The sequence below is a fragment of the Dromiciops gliroides genome, chromosome 1, assembly GCF_019393635.1.
Source record: "Dromiciops gliroides isolate mDroGli1 chromosome 1, mDroGli1.pri, whole genome shotgun sequence".
Classification (NCBI taxonomy): Eukaryota; Metazoa; Chordata; class Mammalia; order Microbiotheria; family Microbiotheriidae; genus Dromiciops; species Dromiciops gliroides.
Window position 1 is genome coordinate 230,174,754 of NC_057861.1, and position 14,441 is coordinate 230,189,194.

At 38.1% G+C, this 14,441-nt stretch overlaps 2 protein-coding genes across 7 annotated transcripts in view; both read left to right on the forward strand.

Moving 5' to 3' along the window:
- Positions 1-14,441, forward strand: part of DLGAP1 (DLG associated protein 1) — a 1,198,325-nt gene that overhangs the window by 558,971 nt on the left and 624,913 nt on the right. The window lies entirely within an intron of this gene.
- Positions 654-1,158, forward strand: LOC122747634 (40S ribosomal protein S14-like). Its single transcript, XM_043993559.1, is given in 2 exon segments — positions 654-1,102; positions 1,105-1,158. Coding segments are annotated over 2 exon segments (279 nt in total). The 5' UTR covers positions 654-877.

The window sequence follows — 14,441 nt, forward strand, 5'->3', positions numbered from 1 at the left end:
TTACTCTGTGCAAAGTACTATGATCCTTTTTTCCATAGTTTATGTCTCCTTCCCCCAGCGAATTTTTCAGACAATTAAACAAACTTATGAGTGGAAGAAGTTTAGGAGATAGAAGAGAGTATTCTCCCCTTCTCATTGACTTTATCTTGTCCTTGTACAGTGTAGCTACAGAACTTTGTAAATAAATTTCATTGATATCTTTTTTTAAATATTGCCTAAATTCCTACTCATCCTTCTCTCTCCACACTCAGCTAGGTGGTACAGTCAATAGAGCACTGGCCCTGAAGTTGGGAGGACCTGAGTTCAAATCTCACCTCAGACACTTACTAGCTGTGTGACCCTATTTAAGTCAATTTAACTTCAATTGCCTTAAAAACATCCAGTGTCATCTCCAGTCATCCTGATATATATCTTGTTACTGGACCCAGATGGCTCTGGAGGAGAGAGTGAGGTTGGTGACATTGCACAGCCTTCCCTCACTTAAATCCAATTCAGTGCAATTCATGACATCATCCAGATGTCATGGTCGTTTTTGAGGACAAAGGACAAACAACAATAACAAAGTATTTGTTCAATTAAAACTGTCAACAAAATCTGTAGATAGAGGCAGGTAAGGAGCTGCGGCCTCTGGACCATCAGTCCCCATTCTCATATTGGGAATGTTGGGCAGGCCCGGGAGCCTCTCAGGAGAGAAGCTGAAATGGCACCTCACAAGGGGAAGGAAAAGAAGGAAGAGCAGGTCATCAGCCTTGGACCTCAGGTTGGAGAGGGAGAGAATGTGTTTGGTGTCTGTCATATTTTTGCTTCCTTCAATGACACCTTTGTCCGTGTGACTGATCTCTCTGGCAAATAAACCATCTGCTGAGTGACTAGTGGGATGAAGGTCAAGGCTGACAGAGATGAGTCTTCTCCCTATGCTGCTATGTTGGCCGCACAGGACCTTGCCCAGAGATGTAAAGAACTAGGCATCACTGCCCTTCACATCAAACTTCGGGCCACAGGGGGAAATAGGACTAAGATACCTGGCCCTAGTGCACAGTCAGCCCTGAGAGCCCTGGCACGTCCTGGAATGAAGATCAAGCGGATTGAGGATGTCACTCCAATATCCCCTCTGACAGCACTCACAGAAAGGGTGGTCGCCGTGGTCGCTGTCCGTGAATATCGTTTGTTGGATTATTTTTGTCAATCAAAGTGTCATGATGTTCTATTTGCCTCTGGTATTCTCAAATGGTATACTCTTCTCTCATGCTGACTGCTTTGATGTGTGTACCCTTTATGTCTCACAAAGATTGTGGCTTAGAACCCATGTCCAGTGCATATTTTAGGGAAAGAGGCTTGACTGGCATATCACTAATATAAGATCAAAAAAAGAAGTGACCAGTCAGGATTGCTTGACTGAAATCAGTGCTTTTGTACTACTTTCTATCTGTTGGATTGTTAATTCCTAAATTATAGTCTACCTTGCTGACTGTTGTAATCTGAAAGTTGATCTTAACATTACCCAATGTTTTTATGGCTTTTTTTATTAGGCTGTGAGTATTTTATACTGCAACAAACCAGAATGGAATCCTATAAAAATTTATTGTGACCCTGGTAACTTGTTTCCTCTTGGCCCCATCTTTAAATGAGTGTTGGATTAAATGATCTGTAAGGTCAAAAAAAAAAATCTGTAGATAGTTTGGAAAACACTGAAAGTGTATTCCATATCTCTGAATTTCCCACCTCTTTTAAGAAGTAGGGGGAGATTTCTTCACATAGCTTTTCTTTGGACCTTTAAATTAAGAATTTTCTTCAAAATACATATTTTACACTTGGATTAGACCTTCTTTCATGTAGATCTATATGTTTTATTGAATGATTATTAAGAAGAGAAACATACCCAAAGCTATTACTTTAATTTAGCATATCTCCCATTTTTCAGATGGAAAATCCCTATCAGTGAAAGTTGACTTGTAGGTGACAAAGAGAGGAGCCATTCAGTAGCCAGGAACTCTAGTTTGTCTAAACTCTGTCCAAATGCTGAAATTTAAACTTTGAATCATAATGTACATACTTATCCTCATTGTAGGCAATATTAAAACGCCAAGCCAGAATACTATTAAATGCAAATTAATGTATGCCAAAAGAGGGTGGAGAATACAATCCTCAAATTCAAAGGAAAAGTATATGAATCAGAGTTGTGAAAACCACCCTCTACTTCCAAGAGAGAATTATGTTTCTTGACATGCGATTCTTGCAGCCACCATTAAAGTAACTGCATATTATCCTAATTGGTGATAAAATGTCATTCTCAGGAATCCCTTAAGTGTGGGGAACTACACTCTAGAACAGCCTGATATGATTTCTCTTTTTGCTAGGAATTCCTGCCATCCTTCTATGTGGGAACATCTGACTTTGCCTTCTGATGTATCAGTATATGCCAGATTTTAATTCTCATGATTTGAAAGCCAAATGAGTTTGTGACACTGTATATGCAAATTGAGGATGTGTTAGCAAGGAGGTGACAGAGGTGAATCATTCAACTTGCAGATGTTCAAAAGCATTATAACTTGTCTATATTAACAAAGAAAACATCATGAGAATTTAAATGATAAGAAACACTAAGGTAGGAAATAATAGTCCTTTTGATTTGGCTGACTGAAAACATCACACTGAGTTTGATATCTTGTATGCTGTTGTGTTGGGTTAAAAAAAAAAGCACAACCTTGAATGAGAACATTTCACTCATAACTGTGACAAATGTATAATCCCCCTTCTTTCTCTGGCCTCCACCCCACCCTCAAATTTTCTATATCCCAATTGGATTTTGAATACAACACAACTGTGGCCCAAGGGTATGTAATCCATGCTATCAGAGAAAAAATAATAATCCAAGAGCACTACATTCTTTATGTTTATTGGAGAGTCTTACTTTTCTTTTGAAAAACAGCCCCTAAGATAGAGATGCTTAACGCTTTTTGGTCCACAGCCCCTTTTGTTAGTTTGGTGAAACCTATGGATCCCTTCTCAGAATAATGTTTTTAAATACATAGAGTGAAATGCATAGGATTACAAAAGAAACTAATTATATTGAAAGACAGTTATCAATATGGTAATGTTTTGCATAATTGCACATGTATAACTTATATCTGATTGCTTGCCACCTCAGGGACAGAGGGAATGGAGGGAGGGATACAACTTGAAGCTCAAAACTTTAAATAAAAATGTTTATTTTTAAAAAGACAGGAAAAAAAGGACAGTAGTCAAAATATTTTAAAAATCAATTCACAAACCTTAAACACAGATGTGCAATACAGACAATAACTTATTTTGGCAGATAGTCTATAAAGTGACATCAGAGGACTACTGAGAATTACTGGAAGAAAAAAAATCAACATGGAGATGAGGCAAAAATGATTAAGTACAGTAATAGCTAACATTTATATTGTGTATTAAGATTTACAATAAGCTTTACAAAGTTTATCTCAGGTGTTTGTTAATAGTAATTTCAAATCTCAGGGAAATCTTCTAATCTTCATCTTCCCACTAGCGAATTTTGTGACCATGAAGGGAAAAGAAGGGATTAAGCTTTTACTGAGTGCCTGCTGTGTACCAGGCACTATGCTAAATGCTTTACAGATTTTATTTCATTTGTTATTAAAAGCAAGTTACAGGGCACCAGCTCTGGATTCAGGAGGACCTCAGTTCAAATCCAGTCTCAGACACTTAAGAATTACTAGCTGTGTGACCCTAGGCAAGTCACTTAACCCTCATTGCCCTACAAAAAATAAAAAATAAAAGCAACTTACTTAACTATTCCAGGTCTCAGTTTCCCCATTTGTATATTAAGTGGGTTGCACTTTTCTATCTCTCCTAACTCTAAAATTTTATGATTCTATGCTTTCAATCCAACAAGTCTGGCTTACATGTAGTGTTTGTTCTTTTTGCACCTGCTTTTGGTTTTCACACATCAGGAGCTAAAAGCTGCTTGCTGACAGAATCGTAGAATTTCAGAGTCAGAAGGGAGCCCAAAGGCATTTAGTCCAGCCCACATTCAGCCAAGATTCTCTTCAACAACATGCCCAGCATATGATCATCCTGTCTTTGCTTGAAGACCAGCAGTAAGGAGAACCCCATTGCCTCCCAAGGAAGGCCAATTCCCTTTTGGATAGTTCTGCTTATTAGAACGATTTTCTTTCTGTCAAACACCTAACAGCTGAGTGGTACAGTGGATAGAGTCTGAGATTAGGAAGATCTGCATTAAAAATCTGGCCTTAGATATTTTCTAGCTGTGACCATGGGCAAGTCACTTAATCTCTGTTTGCTTCAGTTTCCCCAACTGTAAAATGGAAATAATAATAATAGCACCTACTTCCCAGGGTTGTTGTGAGAATTAAAAGAGACAATATTTAGAAAATACTTTGCAAACTTTAAGGTGCATAGAAATGCTAGCTAGTATTATTATTATTAATAAACTCTTGGGTATGTACCATGATCTAAATAACACTAGAGTTATTATAAGAATCAAATGACATAATAAATGTAAAGAGCTTAGAACAATGCCTAGAATACAGAAAGCACCATAGAAGTGTGAGTTATTATTATTATTAAATATGTCAGACCTAGAGATTCAGATGATTCTAGCATGTAATTATTTGCATGGGTCTGAAAGAAAGGCTCACTCTTACAGTGTAAAAACCCTATTTGTGTATCTCCATTCTCCTTTGTCATTCAGAGTTTCTTAGACTGGTGGCTCTGAGTGTTGAGGTTTCAAATTTACTCTCAAATAACACACATTTTGGAAGAAAACTAACCCTACTATTATCTAGTGTATGGATCTTTTCTATTCTTGTATATGAATATATTTGCTTTTCCTCTTTCAGAGGTTCATCTGCTTTGTGAACCCATTGGAGGAGTGTATTTCTCAGTGGATGGAGTATTGGGCCTAGAGTCAGGAAGACTTAACCTCCTGAGTTCAAATCTAGCCTCAGACACTTATTAGTTATGTGATCTTGGGCAAGTCACTTAACCCTATGTGGCTCAGTTTCCTCATCTGTAAAATGAGCTGGAGAAGGAAATGACAAACCATTTTAGTATTTTTGCCAAGAAAACCTCCAACGGAAACAACTGTACAACAGCAAACTTCGCTTGGAGATCTCAGATTGTCTTTGTCTAGTCATGGGCGCATATGAGCATTGTGATCTTCCATCATCAGAGCTTACGATGTTTACTGGACCTATGCTAACTAGTCCCCAGGCCCCTGAATTCAACTTAAGTCCCTGAGACACCACATCAAATCTGCCATTTTAGCAACCTGGAGGAGAAGTAGAACAGGTCATATGTATGAGGATGATACATTCCTCACTCAATTACTCATTGTTAGAAGCTTGGTAGTATAATAATATCTTTTTTTATTTTAATTTTTTTGGTGAGGCAATTGGGGTTAAGTGACTTGCCCAGGGTCACACAGGTAGTAAGTGTTAAATGTCTGAGGCTGGATTTGAACTCAGGTACTTCTGAATCCAGGGCCAGTGCTTTATCCACTGTGCCATCTAGCTGCCCCCATATAATAATTTCTTAATAGTTTCAAAAATATTCTAGTACAGGGACTAGAACATGGTAACAGCTTAATTTCTGAATAATTCATCTGTCTCCTTTTATTTATTTAAAAACAAAAAAGAAATCCAGCAATCATGTAAAAGTCTGTTTTAGAAAAAGCTATAGAGGTATCAGGTAATAAGTGTCAAACAAATGGGCATAAGTCCTAAATATTTTGGCATTTCCCAAGTCCCAGAGCACTTCCCCCTCCAGTGCTGTCTTGGAAAACTCGGACTAGCTCATGGACTATGACCAATTTGAAAAGATGTGATCCATTGGTGATTAAGAAAAAGAAAATCAACTCCTTAACCAGAAGCCATTAGCAACTTAGAGAGTACTAAGTGAGTAGGTGGCTTCATAGCACTGTGACAGCTTTCTAAGTGCTGAAGTGACAATTTCCTGTTGTTCTGAGCTCAACAAATTTATTTCTGGGAAGCTCAGCAAGGCCTCGAGCCTAGTGAAGTGTGCAGTAGCATCGTTCTTCACCAAGGATGATATTTGTGGCTGTGGCACAGATGATCAATTTTGGTGTCTTTCAGTCCTTGCAGATTACAGAAGCTATTAATTCTCATCAATATCTACGCAGTGCAAGGCATTCCCAGGACACATCTTAGCCCTTGACTTACACAGTGTGTCCCAAAAATCTTAGTGCAGTCTTCAGCTTCAATAGCTGAACACCTGGTGTTCAGAGGAAGTCCCTTCATCCCTCCCTCATTTCATGATTCTCCCTTGCCCTATTCTCAACCCTTTTTGAGCCTAGTTGCTTTCTAGGTAAGGAGCAAAGCAGTAAGACTCAGTCTGAGGATTCAATCTGAGGATGACATCTGAGGATGTCTGCTGATGCTTTGGGTTTGTCAGAGCTGTACATTTTTTTTCCTTAGGTACTTAGGACCTACTTTTTGTGTATTATCATCCCAGAAAGGAGAAGGGAATATTCCTGTGTTCCTACAACTTCCATCAATAACTAGAGGAGCTGCCAACAAGCACCAGGCCAGCCAAAGAATGGCAACCAACTAAAAAAACAAAACTGTCCGGCCAGATGCCAGTTGACAGTGTAGCTAACCAGTGGTACTGATGGGCCCATAACAATTTGGAAGGCCACATTAGTATGGCATTACAGCCTACAGTACTACCTGTTAATGAAAATGGAAACATAATTCATTTTGAAAAGTGGAGAAGTGCCAGGGCAACATGAATAACGGATAGACTGAGTGCTGAAGCTTGTCAGAAAGTTTGCAGTAGGCAGCCCAGTACAGTGGAAAGGGTCCTAGATTTCCAACTGGACTATCTGAGTTCCACTCCTGGTTCTGTCATTTACAACCTGACCCTGGGAAAGTCTCTTAAACTCTCGGAGCCTCCATTTTCTCAGCCATAAAATAAGGGAGTTGGATTAGCTGGTGCCCAAGATCTTTTCAAGCTTGAAATCTCTATTCCTATGAGCCTGTTATATTAAAAAGAATGAGCAATTTTCTAAACTTGCAAAGTCAAAAGTGGGACTAAAATGAATGTTGTCATTGGTTAAATGGAAAATAGAAAGCCAAGGTGAAACTATTCAGATGCATGTTCAGTAGCCGTCTCAGACTTGTCAGGAGGATCAGAGACCACCGGGACCAACATGCACCTGAATTGGAATCCCCTCCATAATATCCCTGACGAGGGGTCATCTAGCCTCTACTCAGAGAAATAGGATTTTAGGAAACACAAAGCATTCTTTCTAAGGAATTACCCTGAATTTAAGAGTATGTTTGTTTAATTCTCACAGAAAAACAAAATCACAGAATATGATGGGACCTCCTGGGCCATCTAGCTCGATGTGTACATAAATAAGGCCCCCTTCTGGAACATCTCTAACAAATGATCACCCAACTTTCACTGGAAGGCCTCCAGGAATGGGGAAGCCATTACTTCCTGAAATAGCTCATCACACTTTTGGATAACTTTATGGGAAAGATTTCCCTTGCATCAAGCTAAACTCTATCTCTCTGGAACTCCAGTCACTCTAAGTCCTGCCCTCTGGGGCCAAACAGAATAAGATTAATCCAATTTCCACTTGACAGTTCTTTAAATACTTACAGAGAGCTAACCTGTCCTTCCTAATTCTTTTCTCGAAGCTGAACATTCCCAAGTCCTTTAGTAAAGCCTCCCATTTCATGACCTTTGGTGATTTTCACCAGCTCCATGACCCTCATCTGAATATGCTCTAGCTTACCAATTATCTTTCTAAAATGTGGTTCCTCAAACTGAACACAATACTCTAAAATTCTTCTTATACCTTAATCTCTCCCATGTACTCTTTTTTTTAATCCACTGCACCACCTAGCTGCCCCCCATGTACTCTTTAATGTAGTGGTACTTAAGGCACTCCATCACTCAACCCCAAGCATTTTCACTAGCTGCCCCCCCCCCATTTCTGGAATACTCTCTCCCACTCATTTCTATCTCTTGGCTTCTCTGGCTTCCTTCAAGACTCAGCTAAAGTCCCACCTTCTGTGAGAAACCTTTCCCTTTTCTACATAATCTTTTTGGCACCTGTCAAATTATATCATGTAATCAATCATTTACCCTGTCCAAAACCATTTCCATATCTAGTAATAGATGAGGCTGTTTAGTTTCTTAGCTTCTGGTAAATAAAACATGTGATACCCTAATATTTTGGGTTAACTTCCAAAATGTATTTAATTGTTTGTAGAAAGGTTTACTTGGGGGCATGTTTACTGTACTGCTTTCTATACCATTCAGGTCACTTAAAATATGTCCTTGTATTATTCAAAGGAAGCAGTGAAGGAAAAACAATGGACTTAGAGTTCTAAGACCCAAGTTGAAATCATATTTCTGCCAATTATTAGCCATGTTAGTGTAGGCAAGTAATTTAACTATTCAGCTTTTCTGAACTGCCATTCCCATATCTGTAAAATATATTATGTGAATTACCTACCTAAAGGTAGCTGTGTACAAATGGAACATTACTATATTACTGCTGCAGAACATATGTGGTCATTTCTTTTTTTTTTCTTTTTTTTTTTTTTAGTGAGGCAATTGGGATTAAGTGACTTGCCCAGGGTCACACAGCCAGTAAGTGTTAAGTGTCAGAGGCCGGACCTGAACTCAGGTACTCCTGACTCCAGGGCCGGTGCTTTATCCACATATGTGGTCATTTCTGATGAGAATAGATCTCTATAGAAATGTTGGTGGATGTGTTCTACTTTCTATCTGTCATCATTCTAGATTTATGCATAATCTCAGTGTCATATTGCTTAGCCAGATATCCCACCAATACATTTTTTCCATTGTTTTTGGATCATCTTCAATTTTGAGTTCTCCAAGATTTACAGGATCACAGGATCTCAGACTTGAAAAGAACCAAACAGAACAAGTGTAATTACTCTCTTTTATGACATATTTCAAATGCTTGAATAGAGCTAAACTATCTTCCTTGAGTCTTGTCTTGTTCAGGATAAACATCCCTTCATCCTTCAGCTAATTTGGAAATAGCATGAATTCAAACCAATCTTGTCAACTTTTCTCTTCCTCATGTCCATCCTAAAATGGAGTGCACAGAATTGAATCCAATACTCCAGGTGTGGTCTGACCAGGACTCTCACCTTTAGATTCCTGGATGTCATTATTGTCTTAACATGATCCATAATCACATTAGATTTTTGGTTACCCTATTATACTGTGTACTCTTCTTGAGCTTATACTCTATTAAAAACCTTAGATCTTTTTTTCAGACAAATTTCTGTTGTATTATATGAAAGATGAAATGACTGAGGAAACGAAGGTTTGAGCTTCTGAGCATATCAATTTATTAAGCAGTGCATTAGACTAGGCCTCTTCCTCAGCTTAGGGCTAAACCCCAAATTCAAGTAGAGATAGATTTTTATACATTAAAAATAATTAATCAAAAACAATTAATTAAGAGGAAATTATTAATCAGGATACATTAGGTAATCTGATTTCTAATTGGAGTAAAGATTAGGGATTTTCTGAGTTAGGAGAGGGAGAATGAAGAGGTACAATTCACTGAAGTCAGAAAAAGTAGTATCTCACTCCCCCCACCCCCAACAGTTCTGTAAACATCAAAGGAACATGGAAACAAAAACTAATTAATTGGTTCTGGACCAGTTTCCAAATAAAACATATGGATTGCATGAGATGTATAATTGTGAGAAAACTCCTTCTATGAGTCTTACGATCTGACTAGGTTTCTGGTCAGCATAAACCAGATCCTTAGTTAAGAGTTTCTCAGTAATAGGTAGAGGTAGCCCACCTTCCCAGCCATGTAGGGCTGGGTTGAAACAATGCAATAAAGTTTTTACCCCAATTCCCACAATTGAATAAAGTTTTCTCACAAGACAGAAATTGGACTATACCCATAGAAAAGGAATTCAACCAGCTCCAGAATAGTCATAAGATAGATACAGTGTGGTTCACTCAATTCCCAGTACCACTTCTTTCTCCAATCCCTTTAATTCCCTCAGTTTCACCCTTTAGATTCCTAGGAAGTACACAGCCACTCACCCCGGTCCCATGGATCACTTACCTATAAACCAAATCTATAAGGTTTTTTATATATTCTCAATCAGAATTACACATCAGGTTACAGATCAAACTACTTAGAGTGCTCACAATAGACTAAATTTGAAAAGGGATATTTACATGTCAACAAGGTAACAGAGAAAACATAAACATAAGCACCATGAAACAATAACCAAAGCCATACAATAATGATCATCAATATTAACTAACATCAAGTCTCCTTGTATCCTAATAACCCACTTCCAATGTCCATTTAATAAGCACATTTTGTCTAGAGTCCCAGATGTCTCATGTAGTCATCAAGTCCCTAGAAATATTCTCTTGGATATTCTGGAATAGGCCTCATTCTCAAGGTAGCTCTGCTTCTTGGGTCTGGTCCCAATTTGTTAGGCAATTGTCATGAATCTTTTAATAAAACAATTTTCTTGGAAACTCAAAACTTTGTTTCCTCAGTCATTTCATCTTTCACCTACCACACTTATAACTGTGAAGGTAATTTTTGAGCTAAAGTCCAAGATATTCATCCCCATCAAATTTCATTAGCCCAGTGTTCTGGACTGTCATGCATATGTTAAGTCAGCTGCAACTGAGGAAAATAATATACCATCTATGGCTTTATTCTATTTTAAAAAATAGTACCAGGCTAGCTGTGCTTTGCTCAGGCACTCCAGTGGAGATATCCTTCTAACTTAATGTTAACAAATACTGATTGCCCTTTTGTTATAACCATTCAAAGAATTCTAAATCCATTTAATTTTGTTATGGACTAGGTTATATATGTTCATTTTTCCTTGAAGTATACTGTGAGAGGCTCTATTAAGTGCTTTGATAAAACTAAGGTAAGCTATCTCTGTAGCATTCCCTTGATCTATTGGTTTAGTTACTGGCCCCACAACTCCCAAAAAAGGAAACAAAGATGGTAGAGTCCCCTTCTTTGAAGCTACCTATATTCAACCACCTGTAGAATATTAATGCAAAAAAAGTGGCTATGGCATATTAATGACAATGACTTGTGTGAAAGAGGCAGCATAAGAGACATCATCAAGAATATATGACCGGGGCAGCTAGGTGGCGCAGTGGATAGAGCACCGGCCCTGGAGTCAGGAGTACCTGAGTTCAAATCTGGCCTCAGACACTTAACACTTAACTAGCTGTGTGACCCTGGGCAAGTCACTTAACCCCAATTGCCTCACTAAAAAAAAAAAAATATGTGACCAAAGCAGGTGTCATTTAGTAATGATGAGAGGCCGCAGCCCCATGCTGTGGTGGCAGCTCTGGGTTTTAAAAGAACCATAGGAAGACTTCCAGTGTGTTACATGGATTCTCTAAAGAAGATTTCAAGAAAGATGTGGACATTAATCATAAGAGGATGAGAAGACCTGGACACTTTGCAATCTGCAATGGAGTACCCACTCTGAAATCACAATTCATCTAAGTACATAAGCTATTGGAAAAATGTACTCTGGCATGATGGGAAACAAGACACTCAAGGTACTTAAGCAGTCCCAAAGTAAGTTACTGCCTTAATAGAAATCTAGCTTTAGCTTGTGAATTATCTGTCCATTATCTGTTCTCTATGAAGCAGTTTTCTTTAGAAATAAAAAATAAACCAATACCTTGAAACATTGTAGAGCTAGCTATATACAAAGGCAGATTGAAAATGATAAGTGGTGAAGAGGTCATTTGAGCCTACATTCTGTCACAAAGTAAAACAAACATTCATTCACGTTGCAGCCTGCTCCTATAGTAATCTATGGATATAAGAAGTACTCCAAACTCCAAACCTGTAGGGGTTTTCATTTAACATTCCCAGGTGAGGGCTCTACTTCTGAGCTCTTTCTTTTACCAATCCATCTTCCACACATCTTCCAAATTGATACTTTTAAATAGCCACATCCGACCATGTTATATTGCCTAGTCAAAATCTTTGATGGTTCCTCTAACCTCTAAGATTAAATACAAAATCATAAACCTGAGAGTTAAGGCTATCTCCATTTGATTCCTACCAACTTTGCTCTCCATTTCAAACATGCCTGTTTGCTGTCCTCTGTGCACAATAATCTTTCTCCCACCTCAGTGCATGTGTCTAGAATATACTCCCTACTCCCTTCTACCTCTTGAATTTCTGAACATCTTCCAAGTAACATTCACTCCTACACAAGGCCTTTCCTGATCCCCACAGTTATTAATGCTTCCCCCCTCTTTGAATTTACTTGAGTAAATACTGTATCTTTCTCTTCAACTCCCCCTCAAAGTAAAATGCTTAGCACAGTCCCTGCCACATAGTAGGTACTTAATAACTATATATTGTCTGAATGAATAAATTAATGAATACTCCTTGATGATAAGGGTGTTTTGGTTTTAAATCCCTAGCAACTTGCACAATGCCTTGCAGGTAAGAGATAGGGTCAAGACCTGTGATTTCATTGGTATTGAACACTACCAGATGAAAACACACCCTCCATCAACACAGGCTGGCAATCGCCAACTTAGAGTTTTAGAGCAGTGCCTAGAGCCTGAGAGGTTAAGGAACTGGCCTCAGGCAACAATTTAGTATGTGTTTGAGAGAGATTTCTTTTTGCCACACTTCCTCTTACCTTGCTTATAGTCAATTCCTATTAAATATTGAATTGAATTGAACTGAACATTATGAGATTCTTCCTAAACAGGTAGTCATGTGATGTTACACTAAGCCTAATATAGCCCTCAGGGTATTCATTTGCCTATATAACTGTCCCACCTCCTTTTACACTTCTCCACCACCACCACTAACTAGAATATAGGCTAGAGATGAGATAGATAGATAGATAGATAGATAGATAGATAGATAGATAGATAGATAGATAGTTACATGGATAGATACATGGTAAAAATGGCAGATATATGAGAGAGAGAGTGATGATGGAAGGATGATAGATGGTAAATAAATGACAAATAGATGATAGATAGATAGACAGACATTTAGTTGAATTATTAATGTACTGACACAGCCATAAAGAAACATAAACTCAAAAAAAGAAAACATTTAATTTTTAAATTTCCATCATTTTCTTACAGAATGGTAGTTCCCTATTTAGCATACCATACACCATCCCCTCATTTTGGAATGCTATGCTGAATTTAATACCAGTTTGCCTAGCAGTAACTGAAGTGCTTAGGCAAATTAGGGAGCAGAAATTCTAGTGGTATATACCAACTTAATTGTTACTTTCAAGTGGCTTCTGAATGCTCATTTTATGTGTTGTGTTGTTTTGCTGTTTTGTTTGTTTTTTATAAACAGGCTTTAACTATACTGAGCACTATGTAAAGGAATCTGAGCTATTTTTGTCAACAAACCAAAATCATTCCACAGATATTCAGCACTTTTTTAATAGTTAATAAGCTCTATGGCATAACAAAAATCTTTGCCATGTATAGTACTTCATCAGAGAAAGAGGAAGCTGGGTATTTGGAATCTCCTCAGCTAGCAATTTACTCCCCTGGGTTTATTTCTGAATTCTTCTATTTGGTTCCACTTTACAGCTGTGCCTAGCAAAGAAGTCCAATTTATTTTCCTCCAGAGTGAAATGGCTTTTTTATTGATGCAGATGAGAAGGCAAATGATTGGTTTATCAAAGGCCATTTTGTGAATGGCATCACCATCACATGCTACTTGAGTAAAATCAACATTAATCTCAAAGCAACCAAAAGGCTGTGTTTTTAAAGTGCAGATCTAATCAGCATAAATCAGATTCAAGGTCATTTATTACTCAGGCCACTGCTTACCCTTTGCAGAGACTGAAAGTAAATTATTCCAGTCTTTGTAAACTGAAAGGATTCTATCTTGTGCTTAGCCATGTTCCCTTTCTGTAATACCAGTGTTTTGTGGCTATCATCCCTGGTGAACTGGGGAAAATTGCTTTCCCCTATGCATAAGGGGAAATATGGGTATTGCTTTGCTTCAAGAAACTGTAACACCTGGAAGGTTGACCTAAGACTTAACCCAAAATAGCCACAAAGTGCCCGTTAGCAGGCAGGCTCACCTTTTGTTCATGTGGCTGTCATCGTTCAGAAATTCCATTTCATTCACTCATCCAAAGATGAAAAGGTATCATGGATTTGCTTCACACTAATAAGAACTTTCAGGATCATGATTTTTAAATCAGAATGTCAATTTTTTAAATTGACAGTGGGAGTTGCATCTGGCTTGGCATTCAAAACCAGTCATCTACAGACAAAACCCCATTGCTAGTAGATAGATTCACTCAGGTATGGAAAACTCATAATGGATATGGTAAAATGAGACCATGACCACCAGGTTCCAACATTTTTGGTGACTGTGGAGG